Source organism: Nannospalax galili, unplaced genomic scaffold (assembly GCF_000622305.1).
Source record: "Nannospalax galili isolate Female #2095 unplaced genomic scaffold, S.galili_v1.0 scaffold290, whole genome shotgun sequence".
Taxonomy (NCBI): Eukaryota; Metazoa; Chordata; class Mammalia; order Rodentia; family Spalacidae; genus Nannospalax; species Nannospalax galili.
Window position 1 is genome coordinate 6,065,481 of NW_008331486.1, and position 18,957 is coordinate 6,084,437.

At 50.1% G+C, this 18,957-nt stretch overlaps 1 protein-coding gene across 1 annotated transcript in view; it reads left to right on the forward strand.

Annotated features, from left to right (window-relative positions):
• The window catches only part of Fam78a (family with sequence similarity 78 member A), a 19,157-nt gene extending 6,354 nt beyond the window's left edge, over nucleotides 1–12,803 (forward strand). The window contains exon 3 of the mRNA XM_008825649.2: nucleotides 12,092–12,803. Within this exon, the coding sequence (XP_008823871.1) occupies nucleotides 12,092–12,620 (529 nt within the window). The 3' untranslated portion in view covers nucleotides 12,621–12,803. The remainder of the gene's footprint in view (nucleotides 1–12,091) is intronic.
• Nucleotides 12,804–18,957: the final 6,154 nt, after the last annotated feature.

Below are 18,957 nucleotides of genomic sequence, written 5' to 3' on the forward strand. Positions count from 1 at the left end.
ATAATGTTGGAAGATGAGCCTGGGGTGCAGGGGCAGAGTGCTTCTCTTGCATGTTTGAGGTCCTGGGTTCCATCCCAGGCACTGCAGAAAACAATAAAAGCCCATACCATGCTTCATTAGAAAGAAGACGCTAGACATGGGAACATATCCTGTGTGTGCATGCAGAGAAAGATCTAGAAGGATGTTTACTGAAGTATAGCATTATGAGTAACCTCCTTGGGGAGGAGGGGCAGGAGAGAGATGGCTTTCGGTTTTTGTGTTACTGACTTCTTTGCTTTTTAAAAAGTACATATTTTATTACTAGAAACTAAAAAAAAATTTTAAAAAAGAAGAATAGTTTACTGAGTATGCCACGAGAGGGTAGTGGGCTGAGCAGTACTAGAGTGCCGCCCCCAGCATTGGGCCTTGAAGCTAGAATTAAGCAGGCACGCTGGGTCCTTCCACCCCAGGGTAGGCCAGGCCTGGGGCCTGGGTTGGAAGGGGTAGGCTAGACAGGAAGGGGAGGGCTTGATCTTTGGGGAGCTCCAGGAGTGGGCCTATGGGAAGGGACAATGCATCCTCTTTACTTGGTCTGTAGGCAGGTGCTGGGTGATGTGATGGCAGGACCTGTTGAGGGTTGTGGAGGGCACAGTCATTTATCCTAGGCCTGTGCAGAAATGGAGCTCTGGGGCCTCACTTTCTGCAAAATTGTACAACTTTTCTGGGGTGAGTGCTGTTTGGAAATTTTACCAGATTGTGAATCTGTTTATTTTGGGACCAGGTATGATAACTCCTAAATTTCTGAATGGTCTAGGTGAGGGACTATATCAGCACTAGGCAGGGCGGTCGTCTTTCCTCGGTAGACTCTGCCCAGAGCCTTGGCCCTTCTCTTGAAGGTGTCCTTAAACTGTTATGTACCATTGAGAGAGGTGGTTAAGGTATTTGGGTGAAATCACTTAGGCTTAAAGCTAAATTTCATTTAAAAATTTTTATTTATTATTTTTATGTATATGCATGTATTGCGTGCATGTAGGTAAGTACACCCATGATATGCAATGCCCGAGGAGGACAGAAGAGGCTGTCGGATCCCCTGGAACTGGAGTTACAGACAGTTGTTAGCTGCCATGTGGGTGCTGGGATCTGAATCCGGGTCTTCTGCAAGAACAACCAGTGTTCTTAACCGCTGAGCCATCTCTCCAGCCCCACTAAACTTCATTTTAAACCAACTTTTTTTTTTTGTCTTTTAGAAGCAGGGTCTCCCTGTAGCCCCAGCTGTCCTGGAACTCACTATGTAGACCAGGCTGGCCTTGAACTCACAGAGATCCACCTGCCTCTGCCTCCCAAATGCTGGGACTACAGGCGTCCACCACCATGCCCAGCTTTAAACCAACTCTTAAAAAATCTTTGTTCTTATTGTGTGTATGCATGGTGTATGTGTGTGGGTGTGCATGCCATGGCACATATATGGAGATAAGAGAACAACTTTATGGAGTGTGTTTTCTCTACATTTATGTGGGTTCTGGGGATTGAACACAGTTTGTCAGGCTTGTGCTGCAAGTGCCTTTACCCACGCAGCCATTTTGCCAGCCCATAAATTTCACATAAAGGCAATGCATTTAACGCACAGGAGAAAACAAGTCTAGACCTAGCACTCAGTTTCCAGTTTAGCCAACCAGCCCCTGCAGAGATGTTTCTTGGGAATGTCTGGATTCAGTTACATTAAAAAATATATTTATGCCAGGCATGGTGGTGCATGCCTTTAGTCCCAGCATTTGGGAGGCAGAGGCAGGTGGATCTCTGTGAGTTCAAGGCCAGCCTGGTCTACATAGTGAGTTCCAGGACAGCTGGGGAGACCCTGTCTCAAAAAGACCAAATATATATATATATATTTTTATGTGTTTGAGTGTTTTGCCTGCATATATGTAAGTTCACCATGTGCATGCAATGCCTGTGGAGGCCAGAAGAGGGCAATCGAACCCTCTGTAACTGGAGTTACAGATAGTAGTTCAATCCCCAGGATATATATATATTTATTTATTTATTTATCATTTTTATTTTATGTGGATGAGTGTACTGTCTGCATGTGTATAAGTATACCCGTGTCATGCAGTGCCAGCTGAGGTCCGAAGAGGGTGTCAGATTCCCCTGGAACTGGAGTTAGGAACGGTTGTTAGCCACCACATGGATACTGGGAATTGAACTTGGGTTCTTTGCAAGAGCAACCAGTGTTCTTAACCACTGAGCCTCTCAGTTACATTTTTTTAAAAAGTGAATAATTTTAAGGGAAAATAGTAAACGAATAGGAGACTTATAGACAGGAGCAAAATGAAGCAAAGGCCTGTGACAGGGTGTACTCCTGTCTCCTGGCTCTAAAGATTGGGACTAGGGATTTGTGGTCAGAGAGCCCAGGACCCTGGACTGAACAGCAGAGACATGGGGGCCCATGGGAGCTGTGTGGGCCCCTGCTTGTGTTGAGGAGAAAGCCAGGCCTCCTCTACCTGCTACTTGCCGATTATAGGTGTTAGAAAAGTCTCGAACACTTAAGCCGGTATGGTGGCACACGCCTTTAATCCCAGCACTTGGGAGGTAGAGGCAGACAGATCTCTGAGTTCAAGGCCATCCTGGTCTACATAGTAAGTTCCAGGCCAGCTGGGGCTACAGGGAGACCCTGTCTCAAAAAGATTGAAAAAAAAAAAAAGCTGAAAAGTCTAGAACCCTTGTTCTCAATAAATAAAATATTTTAAGAAATACTATGTAATGTATTTATGTATTATTATTGTTATTAATATTTGTGGTAATATAGTAATAAGGATGGAGCCCAGGGCCTTACACATGCTGTGCACATGCTCTACTGAGCTACACCCCAGCTCTGAATACCAGCTTCCTCTCACCACTAGGCTGCAAGGTGCAAAAGGACAAGGAACTGGTCTGTTTTGTTCACTTAACGTTTCTCAATGGCCTGATGTATGATGAGACATACAGCAAGTGTTCAGGAAGTATTTGGTGAATGAACGAGCGAAAAATACATAAAATAAAGCTGACACTGAGGACAGCAGAGCTGATAAATATCCACAGCTAGCCACACCCCACTGGGAGGCAGAGACATGAGGATCCCTGGGGCTCCCTGGCCAGCCAGTCTAGCCTGATTGGTGAGCTCCAGGCCAATGAGAGACCCTGTTTCGAAGGAGGTGGAGGCCATTTCTGAGGATGACTTCTAAGGTTACCCTCTGGAGCCCCCATGCATGCATATACTTGCACTTGCACACCCCTCCCCCCACAGCAACAATCACATGCTCATACACATACATGCACATTCATTAAAATAAGTAAGGCCACTTCTTCCTCGGGAAACACCAAATGGCGGATGAAGCCAGTGCAGCGGAAGGGCCCGGAGGACCCGGGGGCCCAGACTTGGGAGGCCCAGCGGTTTCCGTGGAGGATTTGGTAGCTGTCTATCCGGCCACAGTCGGGGCCGTGGGGCTCGTGGAAGCAAAGCTGAAGACAAGGAGTGGATTCCAGTCACCAAGCTGGGCCGCCTGGTCAAGGACATGAAGATCAAGTCCCTGGAGGAGATCTACCTCTTCTCCCTGCCCATTAAGGAATCCGAGATTATTGACTTTTTCCTGGGAGCATCTCTTAAGGATGAGGTTTTAAAGATCATGCCAGGGCAGAAGCAGATCCAGACTGGCCAGCGGACCAGGTTCAAGGCTTTTGTCACCATTGGGGATTACAACGGTCATGTTGGTTTCGGTGTTAAGTGCTCCAAGGAGGTAGCCACTGCAATTCGAGGGGCCATCATCTTGGCCAAGCTTTCCATTGTCCCTGTTCGGAGAGGCTACTGGGGAAACAAGAGTGGACCATTGTGAGTTTGAGGCCAGCTTGGTCTACATAGCAAGTTTCAGGCCAGCCAGGGTTACATAGTGAGACCTTGTCTCAAAAAAACGAAAAGGGGGCAGGAGGGATGGCCCAGCAGTTAAGAGCACCGGCTGCCCTTGCAGAGAACCTGGGTTCAGTTCCCAGCATCCACATGGCAGCTAACAACTGTCCATAACTCCAGTTCTGGGGGGCGGGGAGGGGGAGTCTAATGCCTTCTTCTGGGCATTGCATGACATAGGTGCTTACATCCATGCAGACAAAACATTCTTACATATAAAATAAAAATAAGTAAATGAAAATTTTTTAAACCCACAAAAGATAAGAAATGCTTTTGAGGGAACAGGTTGGAAACTGGGAGACCAGGAAGGAATAAGGGGTCTCCGCTGGGGGAAGCCAGAGTTGAGATGGTGCTGGGGGTCCAGATTGAGGCCCCTGGTGCTGCTGACCGTGACAGCAGCTCTCCCCTTCCTGACTTCATGGCCAGTGTGGATGGCAGATGATGCTCTGCAAACACTTGTTGAGTTGGTGAGCTTGGGGTTCGCAGCAGGGATTGGAGCTGTTTCAGACACGACGCCTGGGGCTCTGAAAGCATGCTGAGGTCTAGGTTTGAGTCCGGACTTGCCTGCTATTTAGGGTTCTCACAACCCAGAGGACAAGGAGCAGAGCATGGCAGGTGGCCGGGGAAGGACCACGCGTGGGTCCCCGCTGCTAGGGCCACGTTGAAATTCTTATTTTTGAAGCAACTTTGTGTTCTCTTTCTTCACAAGTTCTCAAATTCTGAATGGACTTTTTTCTCTTCTTTTTTAGTTTTGTTTTTTTGACAGAGTCTCATGTAGCTCAAGTTGGCTTTAAACGTGCTATTTTAGCCCAGATTAACCTTGAACTCAATATCCTTTTCTCTCCACCTCTAAAGTACTGGGACCATAGGCAAGCGTTTGCCACCACAACCAACTAACTATATAATATTTTGTTGTTGTTCTTTTTAGTTTTTTTTTTGGGGGGGGGAGTCAGGGTCTCATGATGCAACGCTGACTAGTCTGGAACTCCCTATGTAGACTAGGCTGTACTTAACTTGCAGTGCCTGCATCTGCCTCCTGAGTGCTGGGGTTACAGGCTTAAGTAGCCATGTCTGGCTTGCAGTTCCCTATTTTGCCTCAAACAACCAGCACAGGATGGTAGGAGATAAACTCAGGGCCATTGGTGCCTCCTCCCCGAGGCTGACGCAGTGCGCCGTGGAGTCTGAAAATAAAAACAGCCAAGAAGAGGAAGGATTGTAGTCTGTGAACTTGGCGGTCAGAACAGGCAAGTTTAAACTTGTTCACGAAATCCCCCTGTTGCACACAGACTGGTTGATGGAGTCCTTGCTTGTCGGACCAGTACAGAGAGCAAGTTGGTGGCTTTGGTGGCAGATAAAGATGTTGATGTGGGCAAGGAAGCCTTAGTGTCCTATTGCATACATGTTGAGAAGGTTCAGTGTACAAGGCTGGGGTTGGTTGGGAGTTAGCCCTCCACTGGTGTGCAGAGGAATGATCAGCCTTAAAGTTGAAGTTCAATTTCATTCCACAGCAAAGCCGGCCATACAGAGAAGGGGAGTTAGCCCTCCACTGGTGTGGCAGAGGAATGATCAGCCTCAAAGTTGAAGTTCAATTTCATTCCACAGCAAAGCCGGCCATACAGAGAAGGCTTCATTGTGACCGTTTGTGACTTTCAGAGTGTGTGTAATTTGAGCCGGGTGTGGTGGTGCATGCCTTTAATCCCAGCACTTGGGAGGCAGAGGCAGGCAGATCTCCATGGGATCAAGGCCAACCTGGCTACATAGTGAGTTCCAGGCCAGTGGGGCTACAGGAAGACCCTGTCTCAAAAAGACCAAAAAAAAAAAGCATGTATAATTTGAAACTATAAATGAAGTCTAGAAGGCTTCATTCAGGTCAGGGGAGGACTGGAAGGTAGGAACCAGGGCCACACCTCCTCCAACTGTGGATACCTCCTTCCAGAAGCTTCTGGCTAGGGGAGTGACAAGTGACAAGTATAAATGAAATGGCTCATCAGGAAGGCCTGGCTGGTAGCAGCGGGTGGGGTTAGCCTTAGGCTGCCTATGGGAAGTAAGAAGCACAGAGTACTTGTGACTGTCACAGAGCTGGTAGCGGGCTGAAGTTCAATCTAGTTCACTCACAGATTGCTGTGGATCTCCCTAACTGTCCCTGGCCAGGCTCCTCCACCTTCCCAGCTGGATACCTGGAGATTATTGTGATGGTCCTTAGAAAGGCACTGCACTGGGCTCCGCCCTACAACTGAGTAATGTCCAACATGACTCTCTGCTGGCTGCCAGCTCATAAAGATTGTCACCTGTCTGTGACTGGGCCAGGGGTTAGACCTTCAGGGGTGGAGTCTGAGAGCAAGGTCACACCAGCATAAACTTCTCCTCCCAGAATGAGGCCTTTTGTAATTTGGAAGTGCAAAGGGGCAGTGGCCTGAGCTAAGTGCCTTTTGCTAGTTTGTTCTCTACCTTTTACATATATTTATTTTCTGGATGCGGAGCCCATGTGTCTTGGCATGCTTGTGGAGGTCAGACGACAACTTGGGAGAGAGTTGCCTTCCACCATGTGGGCCCTGGAGATAGAACTCAAGTTGGCAGACTTGGTAGCAAGCACCTTTGACCAATGAGCCTTCTCATTGGCCCCTGTTCTCTGTCTTTTAAAACTGGGCATGGTGGCTTACAGTAGAGGCTGAGGCAGGAGGATCTCCCTCAAGTTTAAGGCCAGCCTAGGTTACAGAGTGAGTTCCAGATCAGACTGGGCTCCAGAGTGACCCCCTCCCCAACATATACACACATACACCAAAACAAAAAATGTTTTTATGGGCTAGGGGTCACGCCAAGTGCTCAGTGGTAGAGCACTTGTTTAGCTCATCTGAGGCTCCAGTTTCCCTCTCCAGCCATGCAAAGCAAACAAACAGGGGCTGGAGAGATGGCTCAGTGGTTAAGAACACTGGTTGTTCTTGCAGAAGATCCAAGTTCGAATCCCAGTACCCACATGGCAGCTGACAGCTGTCCATAACTCCAGTTCCAGGGGGATCCAACAGCCTCTTCTGTGTCCGTGGGCACTGCACAACATGGGTGCACTTACCTACATGCAGGCAATACATGCATACACATAAAATTAAAAAACAAACAAACCACTATTCCAGACAATGGAGGACAGCAGTAAGCACCTTCCAAAGAAGGGGGTCTGAGGTCCAGTGAGCCAAGGCCAGGGGTTCTGGTGAGCTTCAGGGCACATCCCTGGCTCTCCTCAGGTCTGAATCCTGCTAGGGAATCAGCAGTTCACATCTGTGATTCCGGCCCAATGCTGCTCACACAGGCCTGAGAGACTGCTGGAGGCTTCAGATAACCAGAGGGTGTGCAAGCCTGAGAGACTGCTGGGGGCTCCGGATACCAAAGGGTGTTCGAGCTGCTGTCCCTGTCAGGTTCCACTGGAGGTGGAAGTGCTCTGGGCCAGGCCTGCTAGATAGGTGGGCTCTATGAACAGACAGGAAAATTAGCAAATCTGGGGCTGCGGAAATGGCTCTGCAGGTAAAGTGTTTGCCACACAGGTGTGAGGAACAGGGTTCAGATCTCTAGAACCCATGCAAAAGCTGAGTGGGCGTGGTGGCTGCCTGTCATCCCAGTTCAAGGGACACCGAGACAGAGAATCCCCAGAGCAAGCTGGCTAGCCAAACTGGCATCAAAAGACCCTGCCCCAGTGTATAAGGTGGAGAGCGATTGAGGAAGACCCCAGTGTTAACCTTGGGCTGCCACAGGCATGTACACGTATGTGCACCTATACAGGCATGTGCCCACACACATGCAACATGCATACACATACATAGAGTGGACCAGAAAAAACTAACAACCCTGTTCCTATTTTCCTTACAGTGAGTGGCAGCAGCTTTGCTTAGATCTCCAGCAGAGGGGCTGAAGCAGTAAAGTGCATTTTGGGGTGCACAGTTCAATGGTGTTGGGACACTCACCATGACGTGCATTCATCACACCCTCCATGTCCACAACTCTATTGTTTTTTTTTTAATTAAAAATTTTTTTTTATTTGGGCGTGGTGGCGCACGCCTTTAATCCCAGCACTAGGGAGGCAGAGGCAGGCAGATCTCTGTGAGTTCAAGGCCAGCCTGGTCTACACAGTGAGTTCCAGGCCAGCTGGGGCTACTGGGAGACCCTGTTTCAAAAAGACAAAAAAAAATTTTTTTTTTCACTTTATGTGTACGCGTGTGTTGCCTGCATGTAGAACCAGTGTTCTTAACCACTGAGCCACCTCTCCAGTCCCCAAGAACTCTATTGTAGCCAACTGAAGCTCTGTCCCATTAGTCACCTGCTTTCCTGCCCTTGGCAGTCTGCTCTACTTTGTGTCTCTGAATTCAGCTGCCTTGGGCACCTCACGTAAGTGCTGTTCTGCGGTATTTATCTTTTTGTGATGGCTTTTATCGCTTAGCATAATGTCCCTGGCTCCTCCATGTTGAAGCAAGTGCCAGAATTTCCTTCCCTTTCAAGGCTGAAGAATATCCCATTGTATATAGGGACCCAGTTTTGTTTTTTTTAATCCATTCTGCTGCCATGGAAGCTCTGGCCGCTTCCTCCTCTCGGTTCTCCAGAGTTATAAAAATCACAGAGAGAAATGCACTTTTTTATTTTTATTTTTTTGAGACAAGGACTCATGTAGCTCAGGCTGGTGTCAAACTTCCTATGTAGCAGAGGATGACTTTGAGCTCCTGATTTTTCTGTTTCTACCTCCCGAGTGCTGGGATTACAGATATGTGCCCAGCTAGGAGTGCACTTTTAAAAGAAGTATATTCCTAGGCTGGGCGCGGTGGCGCACGCCTTTAGTCCCAGCACTTGGGAGGCAGAGGCAGGCAGATCTCTGTGAGTTCACGACCAGCCTGATCTACATACTGAGTTCCAGGCCAGGTGGGGCTACAGGGAGACCCTGTCTCAAAAATACAAAAAAAAAGAAAAATAAAAAAGAAGAGAGAGAGGAAGAGAGAGAGAGAGAGAGAGAGAGAGAGAGAGAGAGAGAGAAATGCCAGATTGGGGAGCACTGGGTTGAGGAGCTGTGCAGGATGAGGGGTCTTGAACTTCAGAACTGTGTCACTAGACCCGAGTGGAAATCCAACGGGTCAGTCAGGCTCCTGGGCCTACTCCTTGGCCACATCTGAACAGAATGTTTCCTCACACCTTGTACCCACAGTTCCACTTTCTTTTCCTGAAGGTGAGATTCCAGACACGTAATAGACCCTAGGTCTGTCATCCATGGGGCCCATGTCATCTGAGGGGCCCTGGAGCCTGGAGTGGGTTCTCTAGTAGCCACTGGTGCCTCCTGCTCCAGATGTCTCTACGCCCCCAGAGTAACCCAGCAATCTTCTCCTGTCTGAGAGTTATTGTTATACATAATAACACCACATCGTGGGCCTTTGCAAGATCCTGTGCAGCCCTGTGCAGCCCTTGCTGTCAGCCCTGGGACTGGTGTGATAGGTCTGAGGTCCCAGGGTGGGGAACATCTTACCTGGGTTCTTATGCCACTGAGGGAGCTGAGACAGAAGCCTATGGGGTTCCCAGACCCAAGACAGACACCCGCCAGGGCCCCAGCAGGTAAAAGATGTGTCAGGCTGAACACATGACGGGAGGACCTTATCTGTCTGTCACACCAGTTCCCACGGGTGAGGTAGAGGAGCCATGGAGGAGGAGGGGCCCAGCTAGGAGAGAGAAGACACTAAAGTCCAGAAAGGGAAGGCGGTTTGCCCAAGCCCACACGCTGGCCAGTGGAAGGGTCAGGAATATCCTAGATCGGCTGAGCCCACAGCCATCGTCTCTGGAGCTTTTTCTTGGCCCCCACAGCTGAAGGACACTCACCTCAGAGCAGGAGTAAGTGTGGGCAGGAGGTGGGGATACAGAGCTGTTTTCCTATCCAGCCTGTCCTCAAGTGCTCCATAGCCCAGAAGAGCCCCCAGCCTCTAAGAGGCTACAACCACATCTGTGGAGGCCCAACCCTGACAGTGTTTGTCATTAATTTTGGCCAACAAAGTAGCAAGTCTCTGTCAAGAAACAGATAGGGCTTCCCCAAATCCCAGATGGGATCTAGTCCTAGTCTAATGATTTGGGACCTTGTGAGGAGTGCTGGTCCTGGGAGGGTCTGACTTGAAATAGTACTGAGAGAACAGTCCGGATCTTTTTAAATTTAATTTAATTTTAAAATATTTATTATTGCTGGGCATGGTGGTGCACGCCTTTAATCCCAGCACTCCGGAGGCAGAGGCAGGAGGATCTCTGTGAGTGCAAGGCCAGCCTGGTCTACATAGTGAATTCCAGGACAGCTGGGGCTACAGGGAGACTCTGTCTCAAAAAGACCAAAAAAAAAATTATTATTATATGTTTTTTTTTATTTTATGTGTGTGAGTGTATTGCCTGCATGTATGTAAATGTACCTGTGTCATACAGTATACTTGGAGGTCAGAAGACAGCGTCAAATTTCCCTTGAACTGGAATTACAGATGGTTGTTTGCTGCCATATGGGTGCTAGGAATCGAACCCAGGTCCTCTGCAAGAGCAACCAGTGCTCTTAACCACTGAACCATCTCTCTAGCTCCTTAATTTAATTTTTGAAAGATTTAAAAATAAATATGAATGGGGGCCGGGCACGGTGGTGTATGCCTGTAGTCCCAGCACTTGGGAGGCAGAGGCAGGTGGATCTCTGTGAGTTCAAGTCCAGCCTGGTCTACATAGTGAGTTCCAGGACAGCTGGGGCTACAGGGAGACCCTGTGTCAAAAAGACCGGGAAAAAAAAAAAAAAAAAAAAAGAATGGGGGCTGGAGATGATGGCTCAGCAGTTAAGAATACTGGCTGTTCTTCCAGAGGACCTGGGTTCAATTCCCAGCACCCACATGGCAGCCAACAACCATCCATAACTCCAGTTCCAGGGGATCCAACACTCTCTTCTAGCAGCTGCAGGCATTGCACAACATGGGTGTACTTACATATGTGCAGGTAAAGCACTCATATCCATAAAATAAAAAGAATAAATTATTTAAAAATTTTATGAGTATGTGTCTGAGGGTATGTGCATGTGAATATGCACGTGCCTGTGGAGGCCAGAAGAGGGTGTCACACCCCCTGAAGCTAGAGTTACAGGTAATGAGTCCCCTGACATGAGTGCTGGAAACCAAACTTGGATCCTCTGCAGGAGCACCAAGTGCTGTTAACCACTGAGCCATCTCTCTAGCCCCCTGGGGGGGAGGTCTTTAAAAAATTATCTGGGGGGGGTGCAGGGGTGTGCACATCAGTGCAGATGCCAGTGGGGCTAGAGAGAGGGCTCAGCAGTTAAGAGCACTGACTGCTCTTGCAGAAGATCTGGGTTTGATTCCCAGCACCCACATGGTGGCTACAAACTATCCCTAACTCCAGTTCCAGGGAAATCTTTCGCCCTCTTCTGACCTCCACGGCATTGCATGACATGGGTGCACTCACATACATGCAGGCAATACACTCATACACAAAATAAAAATAATAAATGTAAACAGATTATTGCTTAAACAGCTGCAGCAGGAGATGTCTAGTTTATTTCATCAGCCAGGTGCAGCAACTATTATACCCACCCCAGGAAAAAAAAACCCTTTTTCACATAGCAGAGATCAAGGAGTTGGATGTGGAAGCTGGACAACAACATTTGCACACAATGAGGGCTCCTTCCCTACATTCACATTTTTTGTTTGTTTCTTGAGACAGGGTCTTCCTGTAGCCCCAGCTGTCCTGGAACTCACTATGTAGACCAGGCTGGGGCTACAGGGAGACCCTGTCTCAAAAAGACCAAAAAAAAAATTATCTAATTTTTAATTTATGTTGGGGGGGGCGGGGGTGTGCACATCAGTGCAGATGCCCGTGGAGGCCGGAAGATGGTGTCAGATCCTCCGGAGTTATAGGTATTTGTTCCCAGTGAGGGTGCTGGGAACAAAACTTGGGTTCCCTGCTAGAGCAGTACCTGCTTTTAACATCTGAGCCATCTCTCCAGCCCAACAGTCAGGGTCTTGAAATGGGACAGGTCTAAGGCTCATTTGCCCTAGCTCCGTGGGCAAAGGGTACTGGTTCTGTTTAGTACCCTCTGTCCTCAGGTCTAGGACAGTCCCTGGCCCACCCTGAGTATGTAGAAAAGCCTTGTTGCGTGACTGAGCAAGTGACCTGGCCTTCTTTGTCCCCCAGGTCCAGCTGGGAGCTCCCTGACCTTCAGGAGGGCAAGATCGAGGCCATCAGTGACTCAGACGGGGTGAACTACCCCTGGTACGGAAACACCACGGAAACCTGTACAATAGTGGGCCCCACCAAGAGAGACTCCAAGTTCATCATCAGCATGAATGATAACTTTTACCCCAGCGTCACGTGGGCCGTGCCCGTCAGCGAGAGCAACGTGGCCAAACTGACCAACATCTACCGGGACCAGAGCTTTACCACGTGGCTGGTGGCCACCAACACCTCGACCAATGACATGATCATCCTTCAGACGCTGCACTGGCGCATGCAGCTCAGCATCGAGGTGAACCCCAACCGGCCTCTGGGCCAGCGCGCCCGGCTGCGGGAGCCCATCGCCCAGGACCAACCCAAAATCCTGAGCAAGAACGAACCCATCCCGCCCAGCGCCCTGGTCAAGCCCAATGCCAATGACGCTCAGGTCCTCATGTGGCGGCCCAAGTACGGGCAGCCGCTGGTGGTGATTCCGCCCAAGCATCGGTAACAGCCAGGCCACCAATGAGGTCAGACTCACTAACAATATTACAGCTCAGACGGAAACCCAGATGCCCTCTCCGGTCATTCAGAAAAATACAACCATTCTACCTTGTCTAGGGGCGGATCTCACTGTGCTAATGCCCGACTGGCTTACCAAGCTCTTGCATCTGCTTCCTGGGGGGGGGGGGGGGGGGGGGGGGGGGGAAGGAGGAGGCAGCGGGATACACAAGCCCCCAGGTCATCTCTGGTCACCTCTCCTCACATCCCCGGTCGTTACAGTGCAGCTGATTCTTTGAAACACTGCTTTTTTCGGGGGGGGGGGGGGGGGGGGGGTTTTTTTTAGTTTTATTTAATTTTATTTTTTTAACTCTTCTTTATGGGATTCAGGGGCCCGGGAGAAGGCACAGCTGATTGTGAGGGAACGGGCCTTCCCCTCCCCGGGCCTTTCCCTCCCACCTCCCCTCCTCCGTCTTCTGCCACGCGGCCTTACTTACGTAGAACTTGCTTTGCCAAACTTTTGCCTTAAGCTGAATTTAAAAGGAAGGAAATGGGAAAGGGACAAGGTTTTCTTTCCCCCTGGACTTGACCTCTCCTGCCAGAGATGGAGAGAGGGGTGGGTCCAGAGGGAGGCCCACCAGAACCTCTCTCTCCCACGTCTGGCCAAGGGGAAAGAGTGGGGACTCAGGTTTAAAACCAGCTGTTTTGTTCTGTCATTTTGGCAGAATCAAAACCACAGATAGACTCTGCCAGACCCTGACTGCACCCCAGTGGAACCCCTCGAGAGTACCTGCGAGAGGCATGTGATCACCTCCTCTCTCCTCAGAAGCCTTAACTTGCCTGAGTTGAGGGGGCTCTGGGAGAAGGGGGAGGCCCTGCTGTGGGAGGTCCCATGAATGGCAGACTGGGGTCAGGAAACTTTTACCTTTGTTGCCCCCAGGACCCACCCCTAGGTGTGTGACTTTTTCTTTTCCATTCACCCTGATCCCAAATGCCTGGGGAGGGTTTGCCACAGACCCCTGACAGCTTGGCTGGAGACTTAAGGTAAGGAAGGCATGCCCTTCCCTCCTTGCCTGCATCATCACACTTGAATCTGGGGTTCTAGAACCCCAGGCTGCCCATCCCATCCTCCAGCACACCGAAAAGAAGCCATTGCAGGTCTTCCAGCTTGTTCTCGGGATGCAGCTTCCAGACTCCCTGGGGGTGGGCTGCAGACAGGCTCCCCTCCCCATCATAGGTGCTCCTGGGTGGGGGAGGCCTGGGGAGACAGCTGACACCCTGCTTTCTGTCTATAGAGAAGGAAACTGAGGCCCAGGGCTGGGAAGGGTCCATGCTCAAGAGGCGTCAAGCTGTTGTGGTGGCTAGTCTTGGGGTCCACCCTCTGGAGCCCTAAGACTTGGTCTTGAGTGAGGCCAAGATTTCTTGAAATGTCTGCTTTGAGCTGCTCGGGGGGAGCTATTGGGGACACTCCTTCAAGCATGCCAAGTCCACAGCTGCATTACTGGACCTGCATTCCAACTAATAATAAGCACAGAAAACTGTCAGACAAGAAAAATAATGCTTTTGCTGCCGATGAGCCACTTGTAGGCATCTCAGTGACAGCGTGGGAGGGCACAACTAGATCCAGGCTCTGCTCCTACCTGCGTGATGCGCTTTGCTCAGGGGTGCTTAACTAAGTCCAGTCATTCTCAGGCCTCTCAAGTCACGTGGTGTACACTGAGCTGAACCAGTGGACAGCACAGTGGGTGCTGGGGAATGCCCTTGTCAGGGCTGGGACCTCCTCTGAAACCTTCTGTGCGTGTGTGTGTGTGTGTGTGTGTGTGTGTGTGTGTGTGGGTGTATGAGTGTGTGTGTTTGTGTGTATGAGTGTGTGTGTATGTGTGTATGAGTGTGTGTGTGAGTGTGTGTGTGTGTGTGTGAGTGTGTGTGTGTGAGTGTGTGTGTGTGTGTGTATGAGTGTGTGTGTGTATGTGTGTGTATGAGTGTGTGTGTGTGTATGAGTATATGTGTGTGTGTGTATGAGTGTGTGTGTGTGTGTATGTGTGGCATGTAGGCTATGGCCTTGGGTGGGAAAGCCCTGGCTCCCAGCCCTGCTCTGGATAGGACTGGCCTTTGACTGGAAAAGCCTTCTTTACACTCAGGCCTTCTTTGCACTAAAGAGACAGGCCTTGGTGAGGGTCAGCAGGTAGGTCCATGTCCTGGGCCGGGTGGTCATGAAGGAGTTTCTTCCTGGAGGTTGGAATGGGGAGCAGGAATGTTAGTGAAGGGGGGATGAGCTGCTCTGGAGCATGGGGGCCCCCAAATCTACATTTCTTGAGACCCTTTGCCCCTGAATGCCCACCTGGCTTCCCTGGCTCCCCTTTGCCCCAGTCCCTCCCTTTCCACCCTCCAGCCTGGCAGAAGATGGGGCTGGAGAGACCCTGGAGAGGCTGTGTGTCTGGCTGAGGATGTACAGCTTTTGGGCGGGTTCCCTTCGCACCTTGCCTCATGTTAATGACAAGGGTTTCTGGGGCCCTGATTTTTCTGCTCCCCACTTCCATGCCCACCCAGGCCTGGGACACCCACTCCTTTCAGCAATAAGAACCAACCGTCCTTGGTTGTGGAGAGTACTGTGAACACAAACCCATGCGTGCACTTACCAGCAGGCAAGAGACTCTTGAAGACTATGTCAAATGAATCTTTTTTAAAAGTTTAAAATGAAATATATATATATATATATAAAGAGAAATAAAATTAATTTTAAAGCACATCTGGCACTGGCTGTTTCTCCAGGAGTGGTTCATGTGAGGTTCATTTCTTAGTAAGCCTGCCAGGGTGAACATACTTGGGAAGATGGGTGGGGCTGTGGCTCCGGTGCTGAGGGTCTGAAGACTATGCACCTGTTCCTTCTCATGGTCCCATCGCCATTGGGGCCAGCTCTGGGATTGCAGTCCTTTGGCCAGAGATGCCGCTGGCTGGTGTCCCTTTAGAGGGGTAAACTGGGGGACGGCTTGGCTTTTTGTGTGTGTGTTCACATGTATGTGTGCATGTAAGCATGTGTGTTTGTGTGCATGTGTGTACACATGCATGTGTGCGTGTAGGCATGTATGTGTGTGTGTGGACCAGAGGTCAAGATCCACAGTCTTCAGTTGCTCTCCACCTTACTTTTTGGGACAGAGCTCTCACTGGAACTGTGCTCACTGATAGGCTGGACTGGTCACCCAGTAAACCCCAGGCATCCCAGAGCTGGGATCATAAGCACACACCACTGTGCTTGGTTGTTATGTGAGTTACAGGGTTACATGAGTGCTGGGAATCACTTTCACATCTTCATGCTTGTGCATCAAGAACTTAACTGGCTGAACCCTCTCCCTGACCCCAGCTATGTAGTCCTGCTGGCCTAGAACTAGCTACGTAGACCAAGTTGGTCTGAACTCCACAAAGACCCCCCTGTCTCTGCCTCCATAGTGTTGTAAATAAAGGTATACACCACCATGCCTAGCCTTCCAGCTAGGGTTGTTTTTTTTTTTTTTTATGTGTATGAATGTATTACCTGCGTTTATATAAGTGCACCTGTGCCATGCAATGCCCACGGAGGTCAGAAAAGGGTGTCAGATTCCCCTGAAACTGGAGTTATGGATGGCTGTTAACCACCATATGGGTGCTGGGAATCGAACCCAGGTCCTCTGCAAGAGTGGCCAGTGCTCTTAATCACTGAGCCATCTCTCTAGCCCCTCAGCTAGGTTTTTAAAATGACAATTAGAACTCTATGTCAAGGGTGACTGCTATGTAGACCAGATGCTTATTTGGATCACCCATGGACCCACAAACTGGTATTCCTGTGCAGAAAAAAAAAAACAAAAACAACCTAGGACAAGGTCAGGAATGTGGCTGTGTGCTTGTGCCCAACTTGCTGATAATGAAGGGTCTATGTGGGGCTGGAACACCAAACAAAGCCACCTCCTCACTGGAACATTTGTACGGAAGTTTGGGGGACTCCGGGTTGCTGGAGTGGCTCTGTGCCTGAAGGTAAAACCAGGGGTGCAAGGCCGTTTGTGTGCACTTGGGTAAGGCCCCGACCTCATGTGGAAAGAGACACTCAGGGCAGCTGCCTGCTGGTCAGTGTGACTGAACATGTTAGGCTCTGACACCAGTGAATTCATTATGGCCTAGGACTTGTCCCCAGGGAATACAGACGTGTATAAGAGGCTTCCCAGGCTTTGTGTCTAGGAAGAGGGAGAGCCAGGATTCAAGTCCTGGCTGGAGCCAGCCTCTGACCACCGTCCACATGATGTTCCGTGCTAAGTAACTGGTTATTTTAAAAAATATTTTATTTTATTTTATGGGCACAAGTGTATTGCCTGCATATATGTGAGTGCACCCATGTCATGCAATGCCACTGAGGTCAGAAGAGGGCTTCAGATTCCCCTGGAACTGGAGTTAAGGACAGTTCGTAGCTGCCCTGTGGGTACTGGGAATCAAACCCGGGTCCTGTGCAAAAGCAGTCAGTGCTCTTAACCGCTGAGCCATCTGTCCAGCCCCGTAATTGGTTATTATTAAGAAAGCCTGGCCAGGCATTGTGGTGCACGCCTTTGATCCCAGCACTCAGGAGGCAGAAGCAGGCAGATCTCTGTGAGTTCAAGGCCAGCCTGGTCTACATAGGGAGCCCCAGGCCACCTGAGGCTATAGAGAGACCCCAGGGTTCTTAGGCAGGAAATGCCTTTGTTCCCACTCCACTCCCCGGAAGCTTATGCATTCAATTTGCCATGGCTCACAGTGAGCTGAGCTTTGAAGTGGGGCTCCATGGCCATCTGCAGGCCACAGGCTCATCCAGGTGGGCAGTGGCCTTTTCTGCCATGCTGTGGAGCACAAGAAGGCCCATTCAAGCCGGGCGTGGTGGCACATGCCTTTAACCCCAGCACTCGGGAGGCAGAGGCAGGAGGAGCTCTGTGAGTTCAAGGCCAGCCTGGTCTACATAGTGAGTTCCAGGACAGCTGGGGCTACAGGAAGACCCTGTCTCAAAAAGAACCCCCCCCCAAAAAAACCAGTCCTATTCCGCGATGGGGGCCTCAGGAGTGGCCTCTCCATTCTCCCCGTGGCAGTTCCAACAGCCGCGATGGGGGCCTCAGGAGTGGCCTCTCCATTCTCCCCATGGCAGTTCCAACAGTGCTCTGCCTTCATCTCGTGGGACTGAGACCAGCGCCGGAAGTTGCATCATGGACTTCGTTGGCACCTTCCACCAGATGACTGATGGGTGGTGTGTGTTGTTGCCTGTTGGAGTTTGGCTTTTGGTTGTAGAGTCAGCTCCTGAACATTGCCTACAAGAGACCATGGTGTGTGTATGTGTGTGTGTGTGTGTGTGTGTGTGTGTGTGTATGTATGCATGAGGGTGTGTGTGTGCACCAACAGAGGAGAAAGTCCAGCCAGCTCACAGCAGGCGGGAACCGAGAAGCTCTGGAGTCTGTCTGTGCTGCGGAATGCAGCTGTGTGACACTGGGGCACAGCAGCCTGAATTTGGGGAACTGAATGTGCAGGGGCTGGTTAGTCTAGCGGCTTCCAAGTGGCATCTGGTGGCTCAGGAAAAGCCCTCTAATGCTTAAGCTCATGAGGGTTAAATTTGGAAGTCCAGACTGGGCTGAGAGACATGGACACCAGGCTCAGCCCAGCCTGGCTGAGGTAGAGTCTGCTCCAGGGCCTGGGGCCTGAAGCCAGCTTTCTGGGATGGGCAAAGCTCACAGCCCAGAATACGAAGAAGCTGGTGTTCGGCGGCCCTATGTCTGCCTGTTGCTGCGACAGCTGCTCCACCAAAAAACCAGCTCTGGCACTATTTCAGAGGAGACAGACTCACCGTAGGGGCGGCCGCCAGGTCCCAAAGGGAAGGTTGTCTCTGGGGACTGCAGTAGCTGTGGAATTCTCTGAGACTTGCTGACCTTTCTAGAATCTGGAACACTTTCTATGGCTTTGCGTCTCATGACCATCCTCAATCCCCGAGTTCTCCACAGACACAGGCTCCCATCTGGTCTAAGCACTTGGTTAAAGCAGGTATTTGAGGTGACAACAGGCCACTTGCACACACAGTACCCCAAAATTGCCTACCGAGGGGCTGGGGAGATGGCTCAGTTGGTAATGTGCTTGCCATTCAGGCCTTGATACCCATGTTTAAAGCTGGTGTGGCGAGGAGTGGGGGCTGGAGAGATGGCTCAGCAGTTAAGAACACTGGCTATTCTTGCAGAAGACCCAGGTTTGAATCCCAGCACCCATATGCTAACAACTGTCCGAAATTCGCACGTAAGTGGCAATATACTCAGACACACAAAATAAATAAAAATAATAAATAAAAAAAAAAAAAAGCTGTTAGCTGGGGGTGG